The 19,652-nt window shown below is 38.1% G+C and overlaps 1 protein-coding gene across 3 annotated transcripts in view; it reads left to right on the forward strand.

Annotated features, from left to right (window-relative positions):
- The window catches only part of CLCN3 (chloride voltage-gated channel 3), a 91,366-nt gene that overhangs the window by 10,240 nt on the left and 61,474 nt on the right, over positions 1 to 19,652 (forward strand). For 2 of the 3 annotated variants that reach the window (XM_055334503.1, XM_055334505.1), the window contains exon 2: positions 2,071 to 2,246. The exons of the other annotated variant lie outside the window; for it this stretch is intronic. In XM_055334503.1, coding sequence (XP_055190478.1) covers positions 2,087 to 2,246 — 160 coding nt within the window. In that variant the 5' untranslated portion in view covers positions 2,071 to 2,086. The remainder of the gene's footprint in view (positions 1 to 2,070; positions 2,247 to 19,652) is intronic. 3 annotated transcript variants of the gene reach the window in all.

A 19,652-nucleotide genomic window follows, 5' to 3' on the forward strand; every position in this document is an offset into this window, starting at 1 on the left:
GACATTGCAAAGTTCTTAGCATGAATGGTTATTTTCGTACTATTCTAACATTTACCTTAAATATAAAACACTTGCTTTATTAGTATATTCTAGCAAATCTCTAGTAAGTTATACTAGGCTGTCTTTGGTAGAGGTAACCATAAAACTAATGAAGTTGTAAAGCAGTGAATATGTTTTTCTTTGTAATCCATGACTGAATAACAATTTGATGTTTTGACATTTACTATTATGTTATGTACTAGTCACTATACCAGATGCTGAGAATAGACATGTTTTCAACGAGTACACAAACCTTCACCTTCTGTAAAGAAGGTTAGGAAATTTCTATAATCTGTTAAAAAGAGTTTTTGGCAATATTTTTTCTAAAAGCGTAAAATCTTTACAAATAATTTTGATTGTTATAGCTCTTTGAGGTTATTTTTCCCTGTGCAAAAGGACAGTTTACTGAGGACAGGAGATTGTCTTAAAACACTTAAAGTCTTCAGTGTTAGAATTCACCACTAGAATTGGAGTATGCTTATTGCCATTATCTTTTATTTTCATATGTACTTATTACATATTATTCTCATCTTACAAGGCTTACTCGTTTGACTGCTTTTATGACTGTATCTTTCAAGTCCCACAAGTGAACCTTTCAAGTCTATTGCTAATATCTTGAACTCTCATTTATTTAATTTATTATTTTTTTAAGATTTTATTTATTTATTCATGAGAGGCACAGAGAGAGAGAGAGAGGCAGAGACACAGGCAGAGGGAGAAGCAGACTCCATGCAGGGAGCCCGACATGGGACTTGATCCTGGGACCTCAGGATCAGACCCTGGGCCAAACCAAGGCAGGCACTAAACCATTGAGCCACCCAGGGATCCCCTCTCATTTAGTTTAGATATTGAGCAAGTAGGTAGATGTATTTAAAAAAAAAAAACTAGGGGGATCCCTGGGTGGCGCAGCGGTTTAGCGCCTGCCTTTGGCCCAGGGCGCAATCCTGGAGACCCAGGATTGAATCCCACGTCGGGCTCCCGGTGCATGGAGCCTGCTTCTCCCTCTGCCTATGTCTCTGCCTCTCTCTCTCTCTCTCTCTCTCTCTCTCTCTCTCTGTGACTATCATAAATAAATAAAAGTTAAAAAAAAAACTAGGAGTATTATTGTTTTTAAAGCATAGAGAGTAAGAACAATGAAAACAAGCATTTTTGGTATTATCTGCTTTGAAAAAATGAAAATTGTTACTTATATTTTCAGTGTCTGATATTTGACTATGAACTCTGAAAATTTTAATTTTAAAATAAAAAGAATGAAATTAATATTAAAAAATTTAAATTATAGCATTTTTAAAATTAGTACTTGCATCTGATAAAATACACGAAAGAGACAAAAAGTCTCCCTTTTGGACTTGGTACTTCAGCCATTTTGTTCCTTTCTCCTGTAGGCAACTTGAGAATCCCTCCAGATACAGTCTATATGTACACAAGCAATTAATTATACATTGTATTTTTTCCTCTCCCCACAACTCCCCTGCTTTTTTCCTGGTAAACCCCCCCCCCCCACATATATTGTAGTATATCTTAAACACATCTTTGTACTTCTTTTTAAGATTGATTGATTGATTGATTTGAGAGAGTACAAATGTGTGCAAGTTGGGGGAAGGGCATAGGGAGGAGGAGAGGGAGGGAGAATCCCAAGCCGATTCCTGCTGTGCATGGAGCCCAATGCCCACTTGATCTCACAATTCATGAGATCATGACCTGAGCCAAAATCATTAACTGACTGAGCCACCCAGGCGCCCTACTTCTTTGTACTTTAACTTAACCATTGATCTTGCAGATTGTTTTATACTACTACCTGAAGAAATTCTTCATTCTTATTTGTAGCTGCATAGTAAGAATAGAATGATTAAATCGTCCTCAAAGACATAGAGTTAGCTTTTGTTACAGTGTATGACCTTAGTATTTTTTTTAGTATTTTTTTATATTGAAATTAGAAGTTTCTTTTTGTCATGTTAAACTAGGTGATTTTTATTAGATGTTGGGAAAATGTTAAAACCATTTTTCCTTTTTTTTTTTTTTTTTTTTCAGATAATCAGACAGCTAAATGGAGTCTGAGCAGCTGTTCCATAGAGGGTACTATAGAAACAGCTACAATAGTATAACAAGTGCAAGTAGTGATGAGGAGCTTTTAGATGGAGCAGGTGTTATTATGGACTTTCAAACTTCTGAAGATGACAATTTGTTAGATGGTGACACAGCAGTTGGTAAGTTTGGCATTACAGCTTTTAATATTTGTAGTAATAATGACTACTAACTATATATTATTGAGATTTTTGGGTAACTACTTATTTTTTAATTGAGTTGATTCATATAACATAAATAGCCATTTTAAGATACTCAGTTCAGTGGCATTTAGCACATTCACAATGCAGCTACCACTTTTCTCTAGTTCCAAAACATTTTCATTACCCCAAAAGAAAATCTTGTATATGGGAAATCTTAATATTTTAAATATAACATAATATGGAGATGTATGATGGTAATTGGGATCCTCAGAGAAATAGAACCTAATATCCATACATAAATATCCAGAAAGAGATTTATTATGAAACATTGCCTCACATGTTTGTGGAAGCTGAGTCCCCCATTCTGTCATCTGCAAATTAGAAGCTCAGGAAAGCTGGTGTTGTAGTTCTAGTCCAAACACAGAGGCTGAGAAACAGGATAGCCAGTGGTGTGAGTCTCAAGGCCCTGGATCCAGAAGTGCTGATGTCTGAAGGCAGAAGAGGATAGATGTCCCATGTCCAACAAAAAGCGATTTCACTCTTCCTCTCTGCCTTTTGGACTGTTCAGATCCTGAACTAACTGGATGATACCCACTTGCTATTGTTTAGGGTACCGTTTTTAAGTCTACTGAATCAAATGCTAATCTCTTCTGGAATCTGGAATCTTCTGGAATCTCACAGACACACACATAAATAATATTTGACCAGCTATCTGGGCATTCCTTAGGTCAGTGAAAATAACATATAAAATTAACCATCCTAACAATCATCAGATTATATGTGTGGAAATTCTACAAAGTAAAGACATCTGTATAATTATCTTTAATTGAAAAATGAAACATTACATGATCCTTCAGAATTCTTTTTTGTTCCCTCTTCCAGTTTCAAAGGTAACTATTATTATTTCGACTTCTATTGATTAGTTTACAGGTATTTATATAATGGAATTATACTATGTATACTCTTTTGTGTCTGGTGCCATTTACATTTTAAGATTCATCTGTGTTGCTTTCTATTTAATTTATTTTCATTGCTAAATAGTATCTCATTGTGTCAATATGTTGCAGTTTCTCTGTTCTATTCATCATATATTGTTGGTTGATATTTAGGTTTCTATTCTTTCAAATTTTGGCTACCAGTAATAATGCTGTTATGAATTTTCATGCACATGTATTTTAGTGCATATTATATATACAATTCTGTGAGGTTTATACCTTGGAATGGAATTCTTAGGTGATAAGGTATGTGGATCTCAGTAGTACTAGCTCTTATTAAAGATAGTTCCAAAGTAGTTATAGCATGTTCATTCTACTAGCAGCATGTGAAATTTCTAGTTCCGTCACATCCTCACCAATATTGGTATTTTCAGTTTTAAAAATTTTGGCTATTCTAGTATGGGTGCAGTCTTCTTACATTTTTTTTTTGTCTTCTTACATTTTGATTTTATTTTACATTTGTCTGAAGGCTTATGAATTTAAACCTTCTTGCCTGTTTATTAACTTTTTAGATTGATTCTTTAGAATTGCCTTTTCAGTCTTTTTGCCTGTTTTATGAGTTATTTATGCATTCTGATTAAGAGTCCTTTGTCAGATACCTGTATTACAGATGTCTTCTCTCACTCTGGTATGCCTTTTCACATTCTTAATGGAATCTTTTGATGAAGATGCCATCAATTCTAATGAAATCCAGTTAATTTTTTCCTTTATTTTTGTCTTTTTTGTGTTCTGTTTAAGATCTCCTGCCATACCTCAGGACCATGAAGAAATTTGCTGATTTTTTTTCTAGTTTTTTTGTGTGTGAGTCTTTCACATTTAGATTTATAATCTACCTTGCAACTAATTTTTATATGTGATGTAAGTTAAAGATTTAGACTCCGTTTCTTTCCCCATATGGATAACTAGTTGATTCAGCACCATTTATTAAAAAACCTTTCATTCTCCTGTGTACTGCAGTGGTACCTTTATCATCTATCAAATAGATATATTTCTTTAGGCCTGTTTTTGGACTTTCTGCTCTGTTGTACTGAAATATTTCTTTCTCCATATGCCAAAACCTAGCATTTATATGAGTTTTGTTTTTCACATTGGTCTTTTATTGACTTGTAAACCATGTAGTCCATTTATATTTAATGTAATCACTGATATATTTGAGTTCGGATCTGTTTTTGTATTTGCTTTCCGTTTATCATAGCTGTTCTTTTTCTCTGTTTCTTTTTCTTTTTTTTTTTTAAGATTTATTCATGAGTGACAGAGAGAGAGAAAGAGAGGGAGAGATAAAGAGAGGCAGAGACACAGGCAGAGGGAGAAGCAGGCTCCATGCAGGGAGCCTGACGTGGAACTTGATCCCGGGGCTCCAGGATCACACCCTGGGCTGCAGGCAGTGCTAAACCACTGCACCACCAAGGCTGCCCTTTTTCTCTATTTCTATTCTTTGCAGTACTTTGTTAGACACTGTCTTATATTTTGTTTGCTGCATTACTCTAGAGATTGTAGCATACACTATTGACTTTTAGTTCTATAAATTAGTACTTTAACCAGTTCATGGAAAATGTAAGGACCTCAGGATATTTTCCCTCATTTGATTCCCCTCCGACTTTTGGTGCTGCTGTTGTCTGTTTTAATTCTGTGTATATTTTAAATTTCACAAGATATTATTGTTTTATGTCAGTGTCTATTTAGATTTTATTTTAGAGAGAGAGTATATGCACAAAAGCAGCAGGAGGGACTGAGAGAGAGGGAGAAGCAGATTCCCCACTGAGCAGGGAGGCCAACATGTCCCCATCCTAGGATGCTGGGATCAAGACCTGAGCCAAAGGCAGACACCCTACTGACTGAGCCAGCCAGGCGCCCCTGTCAGTATCTATTTTGATTTAGCTGCATCTTTACATTTTGTATTACTCTTCATCCTTTACTGCATTTTCATGTTTTTGCCTGGGTTAGTTATCTTTCTGCCTGAACAACTCTCATTAATTTTCATTTCGTTACTGACTGCTAGCAATAAGTTTATTCAGTGTTTGTAAAAACTTTTGTTTCCTCCTTATTTTTATAGGGATATATTTGCAGATATATGTGTCTAGATCTATGGTCATTTCCTTTGAACACTTTAAAGATATAATTCTGGTGTCATTTGCTTTCTTTTCTTGTTATTTCTTTTGAGAAGTCAGCTATCAGTTGTATCTTTTCCCTTTTGGCTGCTTTTAAGAATTTTTTTTTTGTTTTTGATTTTCAGAAAATCAGGGTTGCTAAGTGTAGTTTTCTTTGTATTTATCCTGGTTAGGGTTATTAGAGCCTCTGGATTGTGACTTGATTTTTCTTTTTCTTTTTTTTTTTAAAAAATCTTTGGATAATTTTGACCAGTGTATCCTCACATATTGTTTCTGCCATTCCCTCTCCCTTCTCCTTTTAGGACTCCAATTACATGCATAAAATCTTTTCCCTGAGATTCTTGTGTTTCTTATGCTTTTCTCTGTATTATCTTTTGTCTTCTCATTTGGATATTTCAGTTCATTGGGGTAAATATCAAGGAATGTAATAGCTGGATCATATATGGTAAGAGTATGTTTAGTTTTGTAAAAAAACTGCCAAATTATTTCTTAAAGTGGTTGTACCATTTCCATTCCCACCAACAGTGAATGAGAGAGATCCTGTTGCTCCACGTACATGTCACACTTGGTGTTGTCAATAGTTTGGATTTTAGCTGTTGCAACAGGTGTGTAATGGTATCACATTGTTTTCATCAAGTTTTGAATTTCAGATATTTCTCAACCATTGAATTTCCATTTGATTAATTTCCTATAAATTTGTGTACTCTGGGAGAAATTCTGTTTTTTTTTAACATATTAATCACTTGTTTAAAGTCCATACCTGAATATTCTACACAAATATTGGGTCTGTATCTGTTGCACATTTTTTATCTTGTTTTCCAGCCTTTCGGCTCTGACATCAGGTATGCTTTGTAATTTTTGATTAATACTGGGCATACAAAAAATTATAGATGCTATGGATGATGATATCTTCATTCACCATGGTGTATTTAATTTTTTTCTTGGTGGATGGGTAGTGGATGAGCAAATTGCATTAAATATCCTATTAACAACGATCAAGAGAATTTGCAGCATAGTTTCAGACTTTCTAAGCATTAGTCTATATTTTGACTTACTTTATTCTTAGGGCATAGCCCTTGAGGATTTTAGTAGAAAGCTGCGTGTTTACTAAGACTCCTCTTTGGGACACCTGGATGGCTCTGTGGTGTTTTTTGTTTTGTTTTGTTTTGTTTTCTATTTTATTTTATTTTATTTTATTTATTTTTTTAATAAATTAATTTTTATTGGTATTCAATTTACCAACATACAGAATAACACTCAGTGCTCATCCCGTCAAGTGTCCCCCTCAGTGCCCGTCACCCATTCACCCCCACCCCCCGCCCTCCTCCCCTTCCACCACGCCTAGTTCGTTTCCCAGAGTTAGGAGTCTTTATGTTCTGTCTCCCTTTCTGATATTTCCCACACATTTCTTCTCCCTTCCCTTATATTCCCTTTCACTATTATTCATATTCCCCAAATGAATGAGAACATACACTGTCCTTCTCCGATTGACTTACTTCACTCAGCATAATACCCTCCAGTTCCATCCACGTTGAAGCAAATGGTGGGTATTTGTCGTTTCTAATGGCTGAGTAATATTCCATTGTATACATAAACCACATCTTCTTTATCCATTCATCTTTGGATGGACACCGAGGCTCCTTCCACAGTTTGGCTATTGTGAACATTGCTGCTCGACACATCGGGGTGCAGGTGTCCCGGCGTTTCATTGCATCTGAATCTTTGGGGTAAATACCTAACAGTGCAATTGCTGGGTCGGAGGACAGGTCTATTTTTAACTCTTTGAGGAACCTCCACACAGTTTTCCAGAGTGGGTGCACCAGTTCACATTCCCACCAACAGTGCAAGAGGGTTCCCTTTTCTCCGCATCCTCTCCAACATTTGTTGTTTCCTGCCTTGTTAATTTTCCCCATTCTCACTGGTGTGAGGTGGTATCTCATTGTGGTTTTGTTTTGTATTTCCCTGATGGCAAGTGATGCAGAGCATTTTCTCATGTGCGTGTTGGACATGTCTATGTCTTCCTCTGTGAGATTTCTCTTCATGTCTTTTGCCCATTTCATGATTGGATTGTTTGTTTCTTTGGTGTTGAGTTTAATAAGTTCTTTATAGATCTTGGAAACTAGCCCTTTATCTGATATGTCATTTGCAAATATCTTCTCCCATTCTGTAGGTTGTCTTTTAGTTTTGTTGACTGTATCCTTTGCTGTGCAAAAGCTTCTTATCTTGATGATGTCCCAATAGTTCATTTTTGCTTTTGTTTCTTTTGCTTTCGTGGATGTATCTTGCAAGAAGTTACTGTGGCCAAGTTCAAAAAGGGTGTTGCCTGTGTTCTCCTCTAGGATTTTGATGGAATCTTGTCTCACATTTAGATCTTTCATCCATTTTGAGTTTATCTTTGTGTATGGTGCAAGAGAGTGGTCTAGTTTCATTCTTCTGCATGTGGATGTCCAATTTTCCCAGCACCATTTATTGAAGAGACTGTCTTTCTTCCAGTGGATAGTCTTTCCTCCTTTATCGAATATTAGTTGACCATAAAGTTGAGGGTCCACTTCTGGGTTCTCTATTCTGTTCCATTGATCTATGTGTCTGTTTTTGTGCCAGTACCACACTGTCTTGATGACCACAGCTTTGTAGTACAACCTGAAATCTGGCATTGTGATGCCCCCAGATACGGTTTTCTTTTTTAAAATTCCCCTGGCTATTCGGGGTCTTTTCTGATTCCACACAAATCTCAAAATAATTTGTTCTAACTCTCTGAAGAAAGTCCATGGTATTTTGATAGGGATTGCATTAAACGTGTAAATTGCCCTGGGTAACATTGACATTTTCACAATATTAATTCTGCCAATCCATGAGCATGGAATATTTTTCCATCTCTTTGTGTCTTTCTCAATTTCTTTCAGAAGTGTTCTATAGTTTTTAGGGTATAGATCCTTTACCTCTTTGGTTAGGTTTATTCCTAGGTATCTTACGCTTTTGGGTGCAATTGTAAATGGGATTGACTCCTTAATTTCTCTTTCTTCAGTCTCATTGTTAGTGTATAGGAATGCCATTGGTTTCTGGGCATTGATTTTGTATCCTGCCACGCTACCAAATTGCTGTATGATTTCTAGCAATCTTGGGGTGGAGGCTTTTGGGTTTTCTATGTAGAGTATCATGTCATCGGCGAAGAGGGAGAGTTTGACTTCTTCTTTGCCAATTTGAATGCCTTTAATGTCTTTTTGTTGTCTGATTTCTGAGGCTAGGACTTCCAATACCATGTTGAATAGCAGTGGTGAGAGTGGACATCTCTGTTTTGTTCCTGATCTTAGGGGAAAGGCTCCCAGTGCTTCCCCATTGAGAATGATATTTGCTGTGGGCTTTTCATAGATGGCTTTTAAGATGTCGAGGAAAGTTCCCTCTATCCCTACACTCTGAAGAGTTTTGATCAGGAATGGATGCTGTATTTTGTCAAATGCTTTCTCTGCATCTAATGAGAGGATCATATGGTTCTTGGTTTTTCTCTTGCTGATATGATGAATCACATTGATTGTTTTACGAGTGTTGAACCAGCCTTGTGTCCCGGGGATAAATCCTACTTGGTCATGGTGAATAATTTTCTTAATGTGTTGTTGGATCCTATTGGCTAGTATCTTGTTGTGAATTTTTGCATCCATGTTCATCAGGGATATTGGTCTGTAATTCTCCTTTTTGGTGGGGTCTTTGTCTGGTTTTGGAATTAAGGTGATGCTGGCCTCATAGAATGAATTTGGAAGTACTCCATCTCTTTCTATCTTTCCAAACAGCTTTAGTAGAATAGGTATGATTTCTTCTTTAAACATTTGATAGAATTCCCCTGGGAAGCCATCTGGCCCTGGACTCTTGTGTCTTGGGAGGTTTTTGATGACTGCTTCAATTTCCTCCTTGGTATTGGCCTGTTCAGGTTTTCTATTTCTTCCTGTTCCAGTTTTGGTAGTTTGTGGCTTTCCAGGAATGCACCCATTTCTTCTAGATTGCCTAATTTATTGGCGTAGAGCTGTTCATAATATGTTTTTAAAATCGTTTGTATTTCCTTGGTGTTGGTAGGGATCTCTCCTTTCTCATTCATGATTTTATTAATTTGAGTCTTCTCTCTCTTCTTTTTAATAAGGTTGGCTAATGGTTTATCTGTCTTATTAATTCTTTCAAAGAACCAACTCCTGGTTCTATTGATCTGTTCCACAGTTCTTCTGGTCTCAATTTCGTTGAGTTCTGCTCCAATTTTAATTAACTCTCTTCTTCTGCTGGGTGTCGGGTTGATTTGCTGTTTTTTCTCTAGCTCCTTTATGTGTAAGGTTAGCTTTTGTATTTGAGTTCTTTCCAGTTTTTGAATGGATGCTTGTATTGCGATGTATTTCCCCCTCAGGACTGCTTTTGCTGCATCCCAAAGATTTTGAACAGTTGTATCTTCATTCTCATTAGTTTCCATGAATCTTTTTAATTCTTCCTTAGTTTCCTGGTTGACCCTTTTATCTTTTAGCAGGATGGTCCTTAACCTCTACGTGTTTGATGTCCTTCCAAACTTCTTGTTGTGATTTAGTTCTAATTTCAAGGCATTACGGTCTGAGAATATGCAGGGGACGATCCCAATCTTTTGGTATCGGTTCAGACCCGATTTGTGACCCAGTATGTGGTCTATTCTGGAGAAAGTTCCATGTGCACTTGAGAAGAATGTGTATTCAGTTGAGTTTGGATGTAAAGTTCTGTAGATATCTGTGAAATCTATCTGGTCCAGTGTATCATTTAAAGCTCTCGTTTCTTTGGAGATGTTGTGCTTAGAAGACCTATCGAGGGTAGAAAGAGCTACATTGAAGTCACCAAGTATAAGTGTATTATTATCTAAGTATTTCTTCACTTTGGTTAATAATTCGTTTAAGTATTTGGCAGCTCCCACATTCGGGGCATATATATTGAGGATTGTTAAGTCCTCTTGTTGGATAGATCCTTTAAGTATGAGATAGTGTCCCTCTTCATCTCTCACTACAGTCTTCGGGGTAAATTTTAGTTTATCTGATATAAGGATGGCTACCCCTGCTTTCTTTTGAGAACCATTTGAATTGTAAATGGTTCTCCAACCTTTTATTTTCAGGTTGTAGGTGTCCTTCTGTCTAAAATGAGTCTCTTGTAGACAGCAAATAGATGGGTCCTGCTTTTTTATCCAGTCTGAAACCCTGCGCCTTTTGATGGGGTCATTAAGCCCGTTCACGTTCAGAGTTACTATTGACAGATATGAGTTTAGTGTCATCATGATATCTATTTAGTCCTTGTTTTTGTGGATTGTTCCACTGAACTTCTTCTTAAAGGGGAATTTTAAGAGTCCCCCTTAAAATTTCTTGCAGAGCTGGTTTGGAGGTCACATATTCTTTCAGTTCCTGCCTGTCTTGGAAGCTCTTTATCTCTCCTTCCATTTTGAATGAGAGCCTTGCTGGATAAAGTATTCTTGGTTGCATGTTCTTCTCATTTAGGACCCTGAATATATCCTGCCACGTCTCTGTGGAGAGGTCTGCTGTTACCCTAATATTCCTCCCCGTAAAAGTCAGGGACTTCTTGTCTCTTGCTGCTTTAAGGATCTTCTCTTTATCTTTGGAATTTGCAAGCTTAACTATTAGATGTCGAGGTGTTGAACGGTTTTTATTGATTTTCGGGGGGGACTCTCTATTTCCTGGATCTGAATGCCTGTTTCCCTTCCCAGATTGGGAAAGTTTTCAGCTAGGATTTGTTCAAATACATATTCTGGCCCTCTGTCCCTTTCGGTGCCCTCGGGAACCCCAATTAAACGTAGGTTTTTCTTCCTTAGGCTGTCACTTATTTCCCTTAATCTGTCTTCATGGTCTTTTAATTGTCTGTCTCTTTTTTCCTCAGTTTCCCTCTTTGCCATTAACTTGTCTTCTATGTCACTCACTCGTTCTTCCACCTCGTTAACCCTCGTCATTAGGACTTCTAGTTTGGATTGCATCTCATTCAATTGATTTTTAATTTCTGCCTGATTGGATCTAAATTCTGCAGTCATGAAGTCTCGTGAGTCCTTAATGCTTTTTTCTAGAGCCACCAGTAGCTGTAGAATAGTGCTTCTGAATTGGCTTTCTGACATTGAATTGTAATCCAGATTTTGTAACTCTGTGGGAGAGAGGACTGTTTCTGATTCTTTCTTTTGAGGTGAGGTTTTCCTTCTAGTCATTTTGCTCAGTGCAGAGTGGCCAAAAACAAGTTGTATTGGAACACGGGGGAGTATCACTGGTCCGTCTAGCTGGTCTTCTGGGGGAGGGGCCTGCTGTGCTGATTTTCTGGTGTTAGCACTTGGGGGAGCTGCTCTGCCCCTGCCTGCTGCAGGGCTCAGTGGGGGTTGTTTACCCCGTGGGGCCCCAGGAGGAACAGCCCCAGTGGCTATGGCAACTCTCGAAGCCTGGAGTCAGCCCCCGCAGGAACTACGGGGCTCGGGGCTCTCGGTTCTCCGTCCGCAGGGCCTGGAGGCTCCGGGGCGGGGCCGCTGATCTGCTCAGCTCGGGGCAGGAGCGTCCTTGCTGTCCTGGGCCCTCCCGGCCTCTGCCTGTCCCGGGGGAGGCCGGATCCTGGGCTGTGTCCCGGCGCCCTGTGCTCCGGGGCCTGCGCTGTTGGATTCGCGCTCCCGCCCCGCAGCCCCCTCCGCGGAGCCGCCGCCCGAGCCCCTCCGAGCTGCTCCGGTCGGTCCCGCCGTGCGCGCTGCAGCCCTTAGGGAGCTCGGCGCACTCTCCCGGGGCGCAGGTGTCTGTTAGTGTCCCCGGGAGCCCGAGGGCATCCCCGCCCTCCTGGGTCCTGCTCCAACTCCCTGCGGGCCCCTTTCCGCCCGCCCGGGAAGGTTGGTGCAGCTTCTGCTCCTCCGGGACGGGGCTCTCCTGTCCTGGGGACCATCGCCCCGGCCTCAGCCCGGCTCCTCGCGGGGCCCCTCCCCCTCGGAGGCCTTTTGTTCCTTTATTTCTTTTTCCCCGTCTTCCTACCTTGATAGAAGCGCGAACTCTTCTCACTGTAGCGTTCCAGCTGGTCTCTCTTTACATCTCAGGCTGAATTCGTAGATTTTCAGGATGGTTTGAAGGTTATCTAGGTAATTTGGTGGGGACAGGTGTTTTGGGGACCCTACTCTTTCGCCATCTTGCCCCTCCCTCCCTGGCTCTGTGGTTTGGCACCTACCTTCGGTCCAGGGTGTAATCCTGAAGACCCGGGATCGAGTACCACATCTGGCTCCGTGCATGGAGCCTGCTTCTCCCTCCGCCTGTGTCTCTGGCTCTCTCTCTCTCTGTCTCTCATGAATAAATAAAATCTAAAAAAAATAAAAATAAAAAAAATCAGGTGAAATTTTATAGTATACCCATTTTTCTGTGTTTTAAGTAGCTTCTTGGCCCTTTATGTGGGATATAGGATTAACTCAAGGAAGTAAAAACACCTTATTTGCATCTTTGCACACTGACATCAAGGTTTGATGATGTCTTTATTTGTGGTTTTCGATAGGAAAGAGTACCAATTAGGAAGGAAGGGGCAAGGGTACAAAAAAGGATATTTTTGTTGATCTTTTTCTTATTAAAGAAGATACTTTTCCTAGTACTCTATCAGTAGACTTCTTATATCATTGGCTAGAATTGGGTCACATGCCCATACCTAGACTGATCACTGATGTAGAGGAATGGGATTACTTACTGGTTAGAACAATCATAATTTGTTCCTTGGAATTAGGCACATTACCAACCAAACAAAATTAAAATTCTGTTAGCAAGGAAGAAATTGGAATACTGTAAGGTAAGCAACTATTGGTGTTTTCCATATAGATTCTGTCCTCAAAGTTAGTCTAGTTGAAGGTGTAAGATGTGGAACCACAGTTGACAGTAACTTTATAAGCGTGAAATTGGGTGGTACAGATTTTAGATGTTACACTTCGATGAAAAAGGATATTATTTTGATATCTCTTCAGAATTGCAAAGAGTGGTCTGGAAGGGAAGATAATATATGAAGTCCCAGCCATAGGAAAACATAATTATGTTGTGAGACAGTGAATGTTTTTTTGTAAGGTATTGGTACCCTTTTTTTTTGGCATAGCTCATGTAGTCCTATTAACAGTGATTGGAAGCAGAACATCTAGAAGAAATGGGTGCCTTAGATTAGATCTACTCTCATGGATAGGACAGATGTCAGAGGGGAAGAGCTTGTTTCTGTGTCTGCTCAATATCTGGGGAGCATGGAAGTAGACAGTAGGATAAGCAGTTGGGTATTAGATATTCTTTCATGAATCAGTATCTTTTTAGTATACAAAAAAATGAGTTAATCACTGGGAAGTACTGAGAGTGTTTTGGCACATGTGTTGGATGAAAATCTGTTAGGTTTAGTGGCTTTTAAGGTGTAGACTTGAATTTACATCTTGGCCCTGCCACTTACTCCCTCTGCAAGTCACTTAGCCCCTCTATGCCTTTGTTTTTTCCTCATTAAAGGGAAGTAGTACTCTCTAAATGATTGCTCTGAGAATTAAGGATGTGTAGAGACCTTAATCCATAAATAATGTATGTGGAATCTTTAGCATAGTGATTAACTCCTGGTAAGGACTTAGTGTATCGTAGCTGTTTCTTTTTCTTCTCTGTTCCTTTCCTTTTGGATATATTGTACTCTTATCTTCTGGCTGTGATACAAAATATTTTCCCAAGACACCTAACCTCCACTTTTCATTAAGAGGCCTTCTGGTGGCTTCTATTCAGTCTTAGGCTTTGTTAGGTTCTTCAATTTCCTAAAGAAAACTGGCTGAATATAAATAAATAGTTCTATTATAATTCCAAAAGATAATTCTAAAACCACTGCTGATGAGAGTGTAATATATAACAGACCTCAGCAAAGATAAAAGATAAAAATAACTTAAAAATAAATACACATACTAATGACTTCTGAATCCTTTTATATAATCTGTCTATCCAAGATACTCTAATGGAGTATCTTGCCAGAATATCATAAATAATTGGCTCTAGTATATACTAATGATGCCCCCAGAAGCAATGTGGCCCAGCACATACCTTGATTTTTAGACTTCTGACTTCTAGAACTGTAACAGAATAAATTTGTATTGTTACCACAAATTTTGTGGTAATTTGTTACATTACTGTTAGGAAACTGATACAAATACACCATTCAAATAATAATAGTGTCTTATGAAAAGTTTCAACCTTATAAATCCCCTGAAAAAGACCTTGGGGATTTCCAGGGGTCTATAGAACACACTTGACTAATAAGCCAATTACAAAATGCATATTTGGTAACTGAATAAGGAGACTTGTATTATAAGCTACAAGAGTAGAAGGGCTTATATTAAAAGGGCAAAATCTTTATATGTAATGTGATATCATTTTCTTAAAATATATATGTGTTCACACAACTTTAGAGAAATAATGATTTTTCTCTTGGTGATGGAATTTGAGTGCTTTTAATTTTCTTCACGCTTTGCAGTGTTTTCCAAATTGTCACCAGTTTGGCTGCAGATCTATAAAACTGAGCTGAAAGTTACAAGTCATTATAACGTATATTTGTCAATGTAGAAGGATATATTTCTTTAATAGCTTGCTGGCTTGCTTTATAACTTTTAAATATTTAATCACATGGCAAATGGGTCTTCCTTTGTATTCTTACTCTGGGCAAGAATGTAAATGTTAGGGTTGGGCTTGTGCCCAGCTGCCATATCTCCATGTCTTTGTACATGTTTCCTTTGCCCATTTGCCAATTATTACCTGCACTTTACTTCTCAAGTTAGACCTCACTCCCTCTAGAAGGCCTTACCAGGCTTTTTGGGGTAGGGTCCCCTCCTATGTAGTAAATTGTATTGCTTTTACTGTGTTTGTTTTCTGACTTTCTTTATTTGTCTTTTTCTTTATAGCTTGCCCTCCTAGATTAAATTGCACTTTCTTTCCGTATAATTATACCAGTAAATCTTTTTGGCTTGTATGTCATTTATTTTTGATGTCTTCTTAGTTTTGTTTAGAGCTGATCCATTATGATTATGATTATATATCTTAACCTTTGATGAGTAATCTTATTTCCCTTATTTCTGCCCTTTGGGAGGACAGAATATTAGTATATCATGGACAGCCATATATGCTGTTTATTTTATTTATTTATTTATTTATTTATTTATTTATTTATTTTTAAGATTTTATTAATGCATGATAGACATAGAGAGAGAGAGAGGCAGAGACACAGGCAGAGGGAGAAGCAGGCTCCATGCAGGGATCCCGACGTGGGACTCGATCCCAGGACTCCAGGATCGCACAAATCGCACAAATTTATTTGTTTATTTGAGAGAGAGGGAGAGCAAGCAGGGGGCAGAAGCGGAGGGAGAAAGAGAAGGAGAAGCCACCTCCATGCTGAGCAGTGAGCCTGATGTGGGACTCAGTTCCAGGACGTTGGGATCATGACCTGAGCTGAAGGCAGACACTGAACCAACTGAGCCACCCAAGTGCCCCTACCATCACTTCTGTTTCTGTTTTCTCATCTGAAAAATGGATGCAAAATATCTATTCTATGCACCCTACTCAGTTCAGTTCTGGAAATTAAAAAGTATAGTAAAAGGAATGGTGGAAGTGTTGCTGTTATGTATCAGAGTCCTTTGTGGCAAGTTTGGCTTGGGTACTTAAAGTTAAAACTTTTTTTTTTTAAAGATTTTATTTATCCATTTATGAGAGACACACAGAGAGGCAGAGACACAGGCAGAGGGAGAAGCAGGCTCCATGCACCGGGAGCCCGACGTGGGATTCGATCCCAGGTGTCCAGGATCGCGCCCTGAGCCAAAGGCAGGTGCTAAACCGCTGCGCCACCCAGGGATCCCCTTAAAGTTTAAACTTAATTACACTTTGTACACCTTTCAGATTACATCATGACATTCAGATAGATTACCCTGGATTCATAAAAATCTTATATGGTTAACTCCAGGACTTAATAATGGATTGAGTTGGAGAGATGCTGATTCTAGAATTGGACAGGGAATATATAAGAAGAGCCCAGATTATGTGTAGTACCAGAAGTAAGGAGGTGTCAAAAAACAGAAGGATGAGGGATTGTGCAAGGAACACAGGAACTAACCTGAAAGTGCTCCAAATGGCTCAAACTGGAATGATTTGAGCAACAAAATAAATAGTGCACAATTATTTGATTGTGACCAAAGTGTAAAATAAATATAAATGAGCATGTATATGTGATGTAAATGATATAAGTTGATATAAATGGAGGAAAAGAGACAAGTTTCCCTTTTAGAAGAATTCTAAATGATTTATGTAAATATTCTCCCCTCATGGAGGAGGAGCTTATTTCCTACTTCCTTCTTCCTTAAGGGTGGGCTAAACATAGTGACTTACCTCCAAAGAATAGAGTAAGAAAAGAAGGGGAAAATAGTTACTTTGCATGGTGAAACCTGGCAATTAGAACCAAGTAATGAAGGTTAATGTCATCAGTGATGTCATATGGATATTACATACACCTAAAATGTGACAGGAAGGGCCCTTTACCTTTGTGTTCTTTTTGAAGACCCATAATTCCACTCTAACCACAAAAGAAACAATAGACAAACCTGGACTGGGACCAGGGGCAGGCGGGGGGCTTGTTTTGCAGGATAGTTAACCAGTCAAGATCATGAAAAATAAGGAAAGACTAAGAAATTGTCGTAGGCCAGAGAAGTTTAGGGAGACATGTTAAGTAAGTACATTGTGGTATCCTGGATTGAAACCTGGAATAGGGGATCCCTGGGTGGCGCAGCAGTTTAGCGCCTGCCTTATACCATGGAAATACAAGATGTTAATAGTTGAGGAAATGGAGTGGGAGATATATAGGACCTCTTTCTACTGTCTGCAACTTTTTCTAAATCTAAAATTAGTCCAAAATAAAGTTTTTTTAAAAAAATGAGATGGGAAGAGTTAACTTTTAAATAATAAAAGCAAAGTCTGTTTATTGTAGGAAATGTGAATGATAAAAATATAAGGTAGTAAATGAAAATCTTTCATAATCCTACTACCCATAGATAACTGGTAATTTTGGTATTTTTTTTCAAGACTCAATTTTATGCATATTCCATTCAGCAAATAACTATTAGGCTCCTTTTGGGCCAGACACCATGTTCAGTGGTTGGTGATTGAATTGTTGCTAAGGTAAAAAGTCTGAATGCTGCTGAGATAGTTGGAGTTGGTTGCTTTCTGTGAATAAGAATAACAGAGTTTTTTAACAACTGCAGGTAGAGAACATTAATAAAGTAATCCAGGAGTAGGTTTTAAGTAAATATAGTATCCTTGTATGTAGATTTATAGGCAAAAAGAAATTACTTAGTGTAAAGTTGTGGTAGGATTTAGAAATCCAAGAAAGTATTCTGAATTAGGATGATCTGACTTTGCTACAGTGTTTTAAAGGTTATATTTGTGTGTGTTGTCTTACTGTTTTATCTGGCATGTAGAGATAACATTGATGGCGTTGTTCTAGTAATGAGGCACTTGGCTCTAAATTTGAATTTGGGGCAGCCCCGGTGGCCCAGCGGTTTAGCGCCGTCTTCGGCCCAGGGTGTGATCCTGGAGACCCGGGATGGAGTCCCATGTTGGGCTCCCTGCATGGAGCCTGCTTCTCCCTCTGCCTATGTCTCTGCCTCTTTCTCTGTGTGTCTGTCATAAACAAACAAACAAACAAACAAACAAATAAATAAATCTATCTTTAAAAAAATAAATTTGAATTTGACAGGGCACATGGGTGGCTCAGTAGGTTGTCTTTCTCTTGATTTTGGCTCAGGTCATGTTCTCAGGATCATGGGTGGCTCAGTCAGTTAAGTGTCCAACTCTTGGTTTCGGCTCAGGTCATTATCCCAGGGTTTTTGGGCTGTGCGCTCAGTGGGGAGTCTGCTGGAGATTCTATCTCTTTCTCTGCCCCCCAGCACATACACACGTGTGTGCTCTCTTTCTCTCTAAAATAATAAATAATCTTTTTTAAAAAGTCACTAGAAAGAAATGAGCTTAGTTTTGATTGTAATATATAGAACCTTGATTGTAATATATAGAACCTGATGGTTTATACCTCAAATATCACCTATAGTTATTGTCATTGCTTTATAAAAAAATTATTTTTAAAAAAAGTCCACAGAATTGAGAAAATATGGTTAAATCATCTTTTGTGTTGTGGTTTTAAGAATTCTACTTGAAAAAACTTTCAGGAGTTATGTGCTAAGCCTATAAAATCCTACACTGATGTAAATACATAAAATCATGGGGAGTCTATGGATCTGTTTAAACATTTCCAAAATACTGTCATTTAGAGGAAATTCCTTGGAAGAAACTGTGCTTAGGACAAAGAAGAGTTAACGTAGAAATTTACAAACTCGTTTTCTGTTAACTGATTGATACTGTAAATAAGATTAAACTAGAGTGGTTTAGGGTAGGGAAGCAAAAAATAATAAATCCACATTAGATGTTAATAGAATTAAAGATAGAATAAATTTCTAACTCAAAGACTTTTGAATTGCGAAATGTAACACATATCAGAAAAATGCATAAAGCATAATTATACCGCTTAATGAGTTATCACAGAGCAGGCACTTTTGCAGCACAACCAGGTTAAGAAAATAAAGCATTGGGATGCCTGGGTGGCTCAGTCAGTTGAGCATCTGACTCTTGGTTTCAGCTCAGGTTATGATCTCTTGGGTCATGAGATTGAGGCTGCCTGGACCTCAGGGAGGGGGAGGCTGCTTGAAAGATTCTTTCCCTCTGCCCCTCATCGCCTTCATGTACATGCACATGCTCTCTCTCTCTTTAAAATAAGTAAGTCTGTTAAAAAAAAAAAAGAAAGAAAGAAAGAAAGAAATCATTACCATACTTCAGAAGCCTCCTCCATGTACCTTAACAATCACAATTCTTTTCCTTTCCCTAGAGGTAAATACAATTTTCTCTTTGTCTAGTTTTTTTGTTGTTGTTGTTTTTGCTTTACTTTATGACTCAATGAGCTTAGTATATATCCTTAAAATTATAATTTAGCGCTTTTGGAATGTTTTGGCAGTTTTGGAAAATTACAGATTATTATATAAATGGAATTATATGGTATGTATTTCTTGCTTGCATTTATGCAATGTAGTTTTCAAGAATCTTTTATATTTGTTGCCATGTTGCTCTAGACTGTATTATTCTTTTTTATGAATATACCACAGTTTACCTGTTTATTTTAATACTGATGGATCTTTGAATTATCAGCAGTTTTTGGCAATTATGGGCAGAATTTAATATTTTGCATTCGCTCTGGTGGAT

The sequence above is a fragment of the Nyctereutes procyonoides genome, unplaced genomic scaffold, assembly GCF_905146905.1.
Source record: "Nyctereutes procyonoides isolate TBG_1078 unplaced genomic scaffold, NYPRO_anot_genome, whole genome shotgun sequence".
Classification (NCBI taxonomy): domain Eukaryota; kingdom Metazoa; phylum Chordata; class Mammalia; order Carnivora; family Canidae; genus Nyctereutes; species Nyctereutes procyonoides.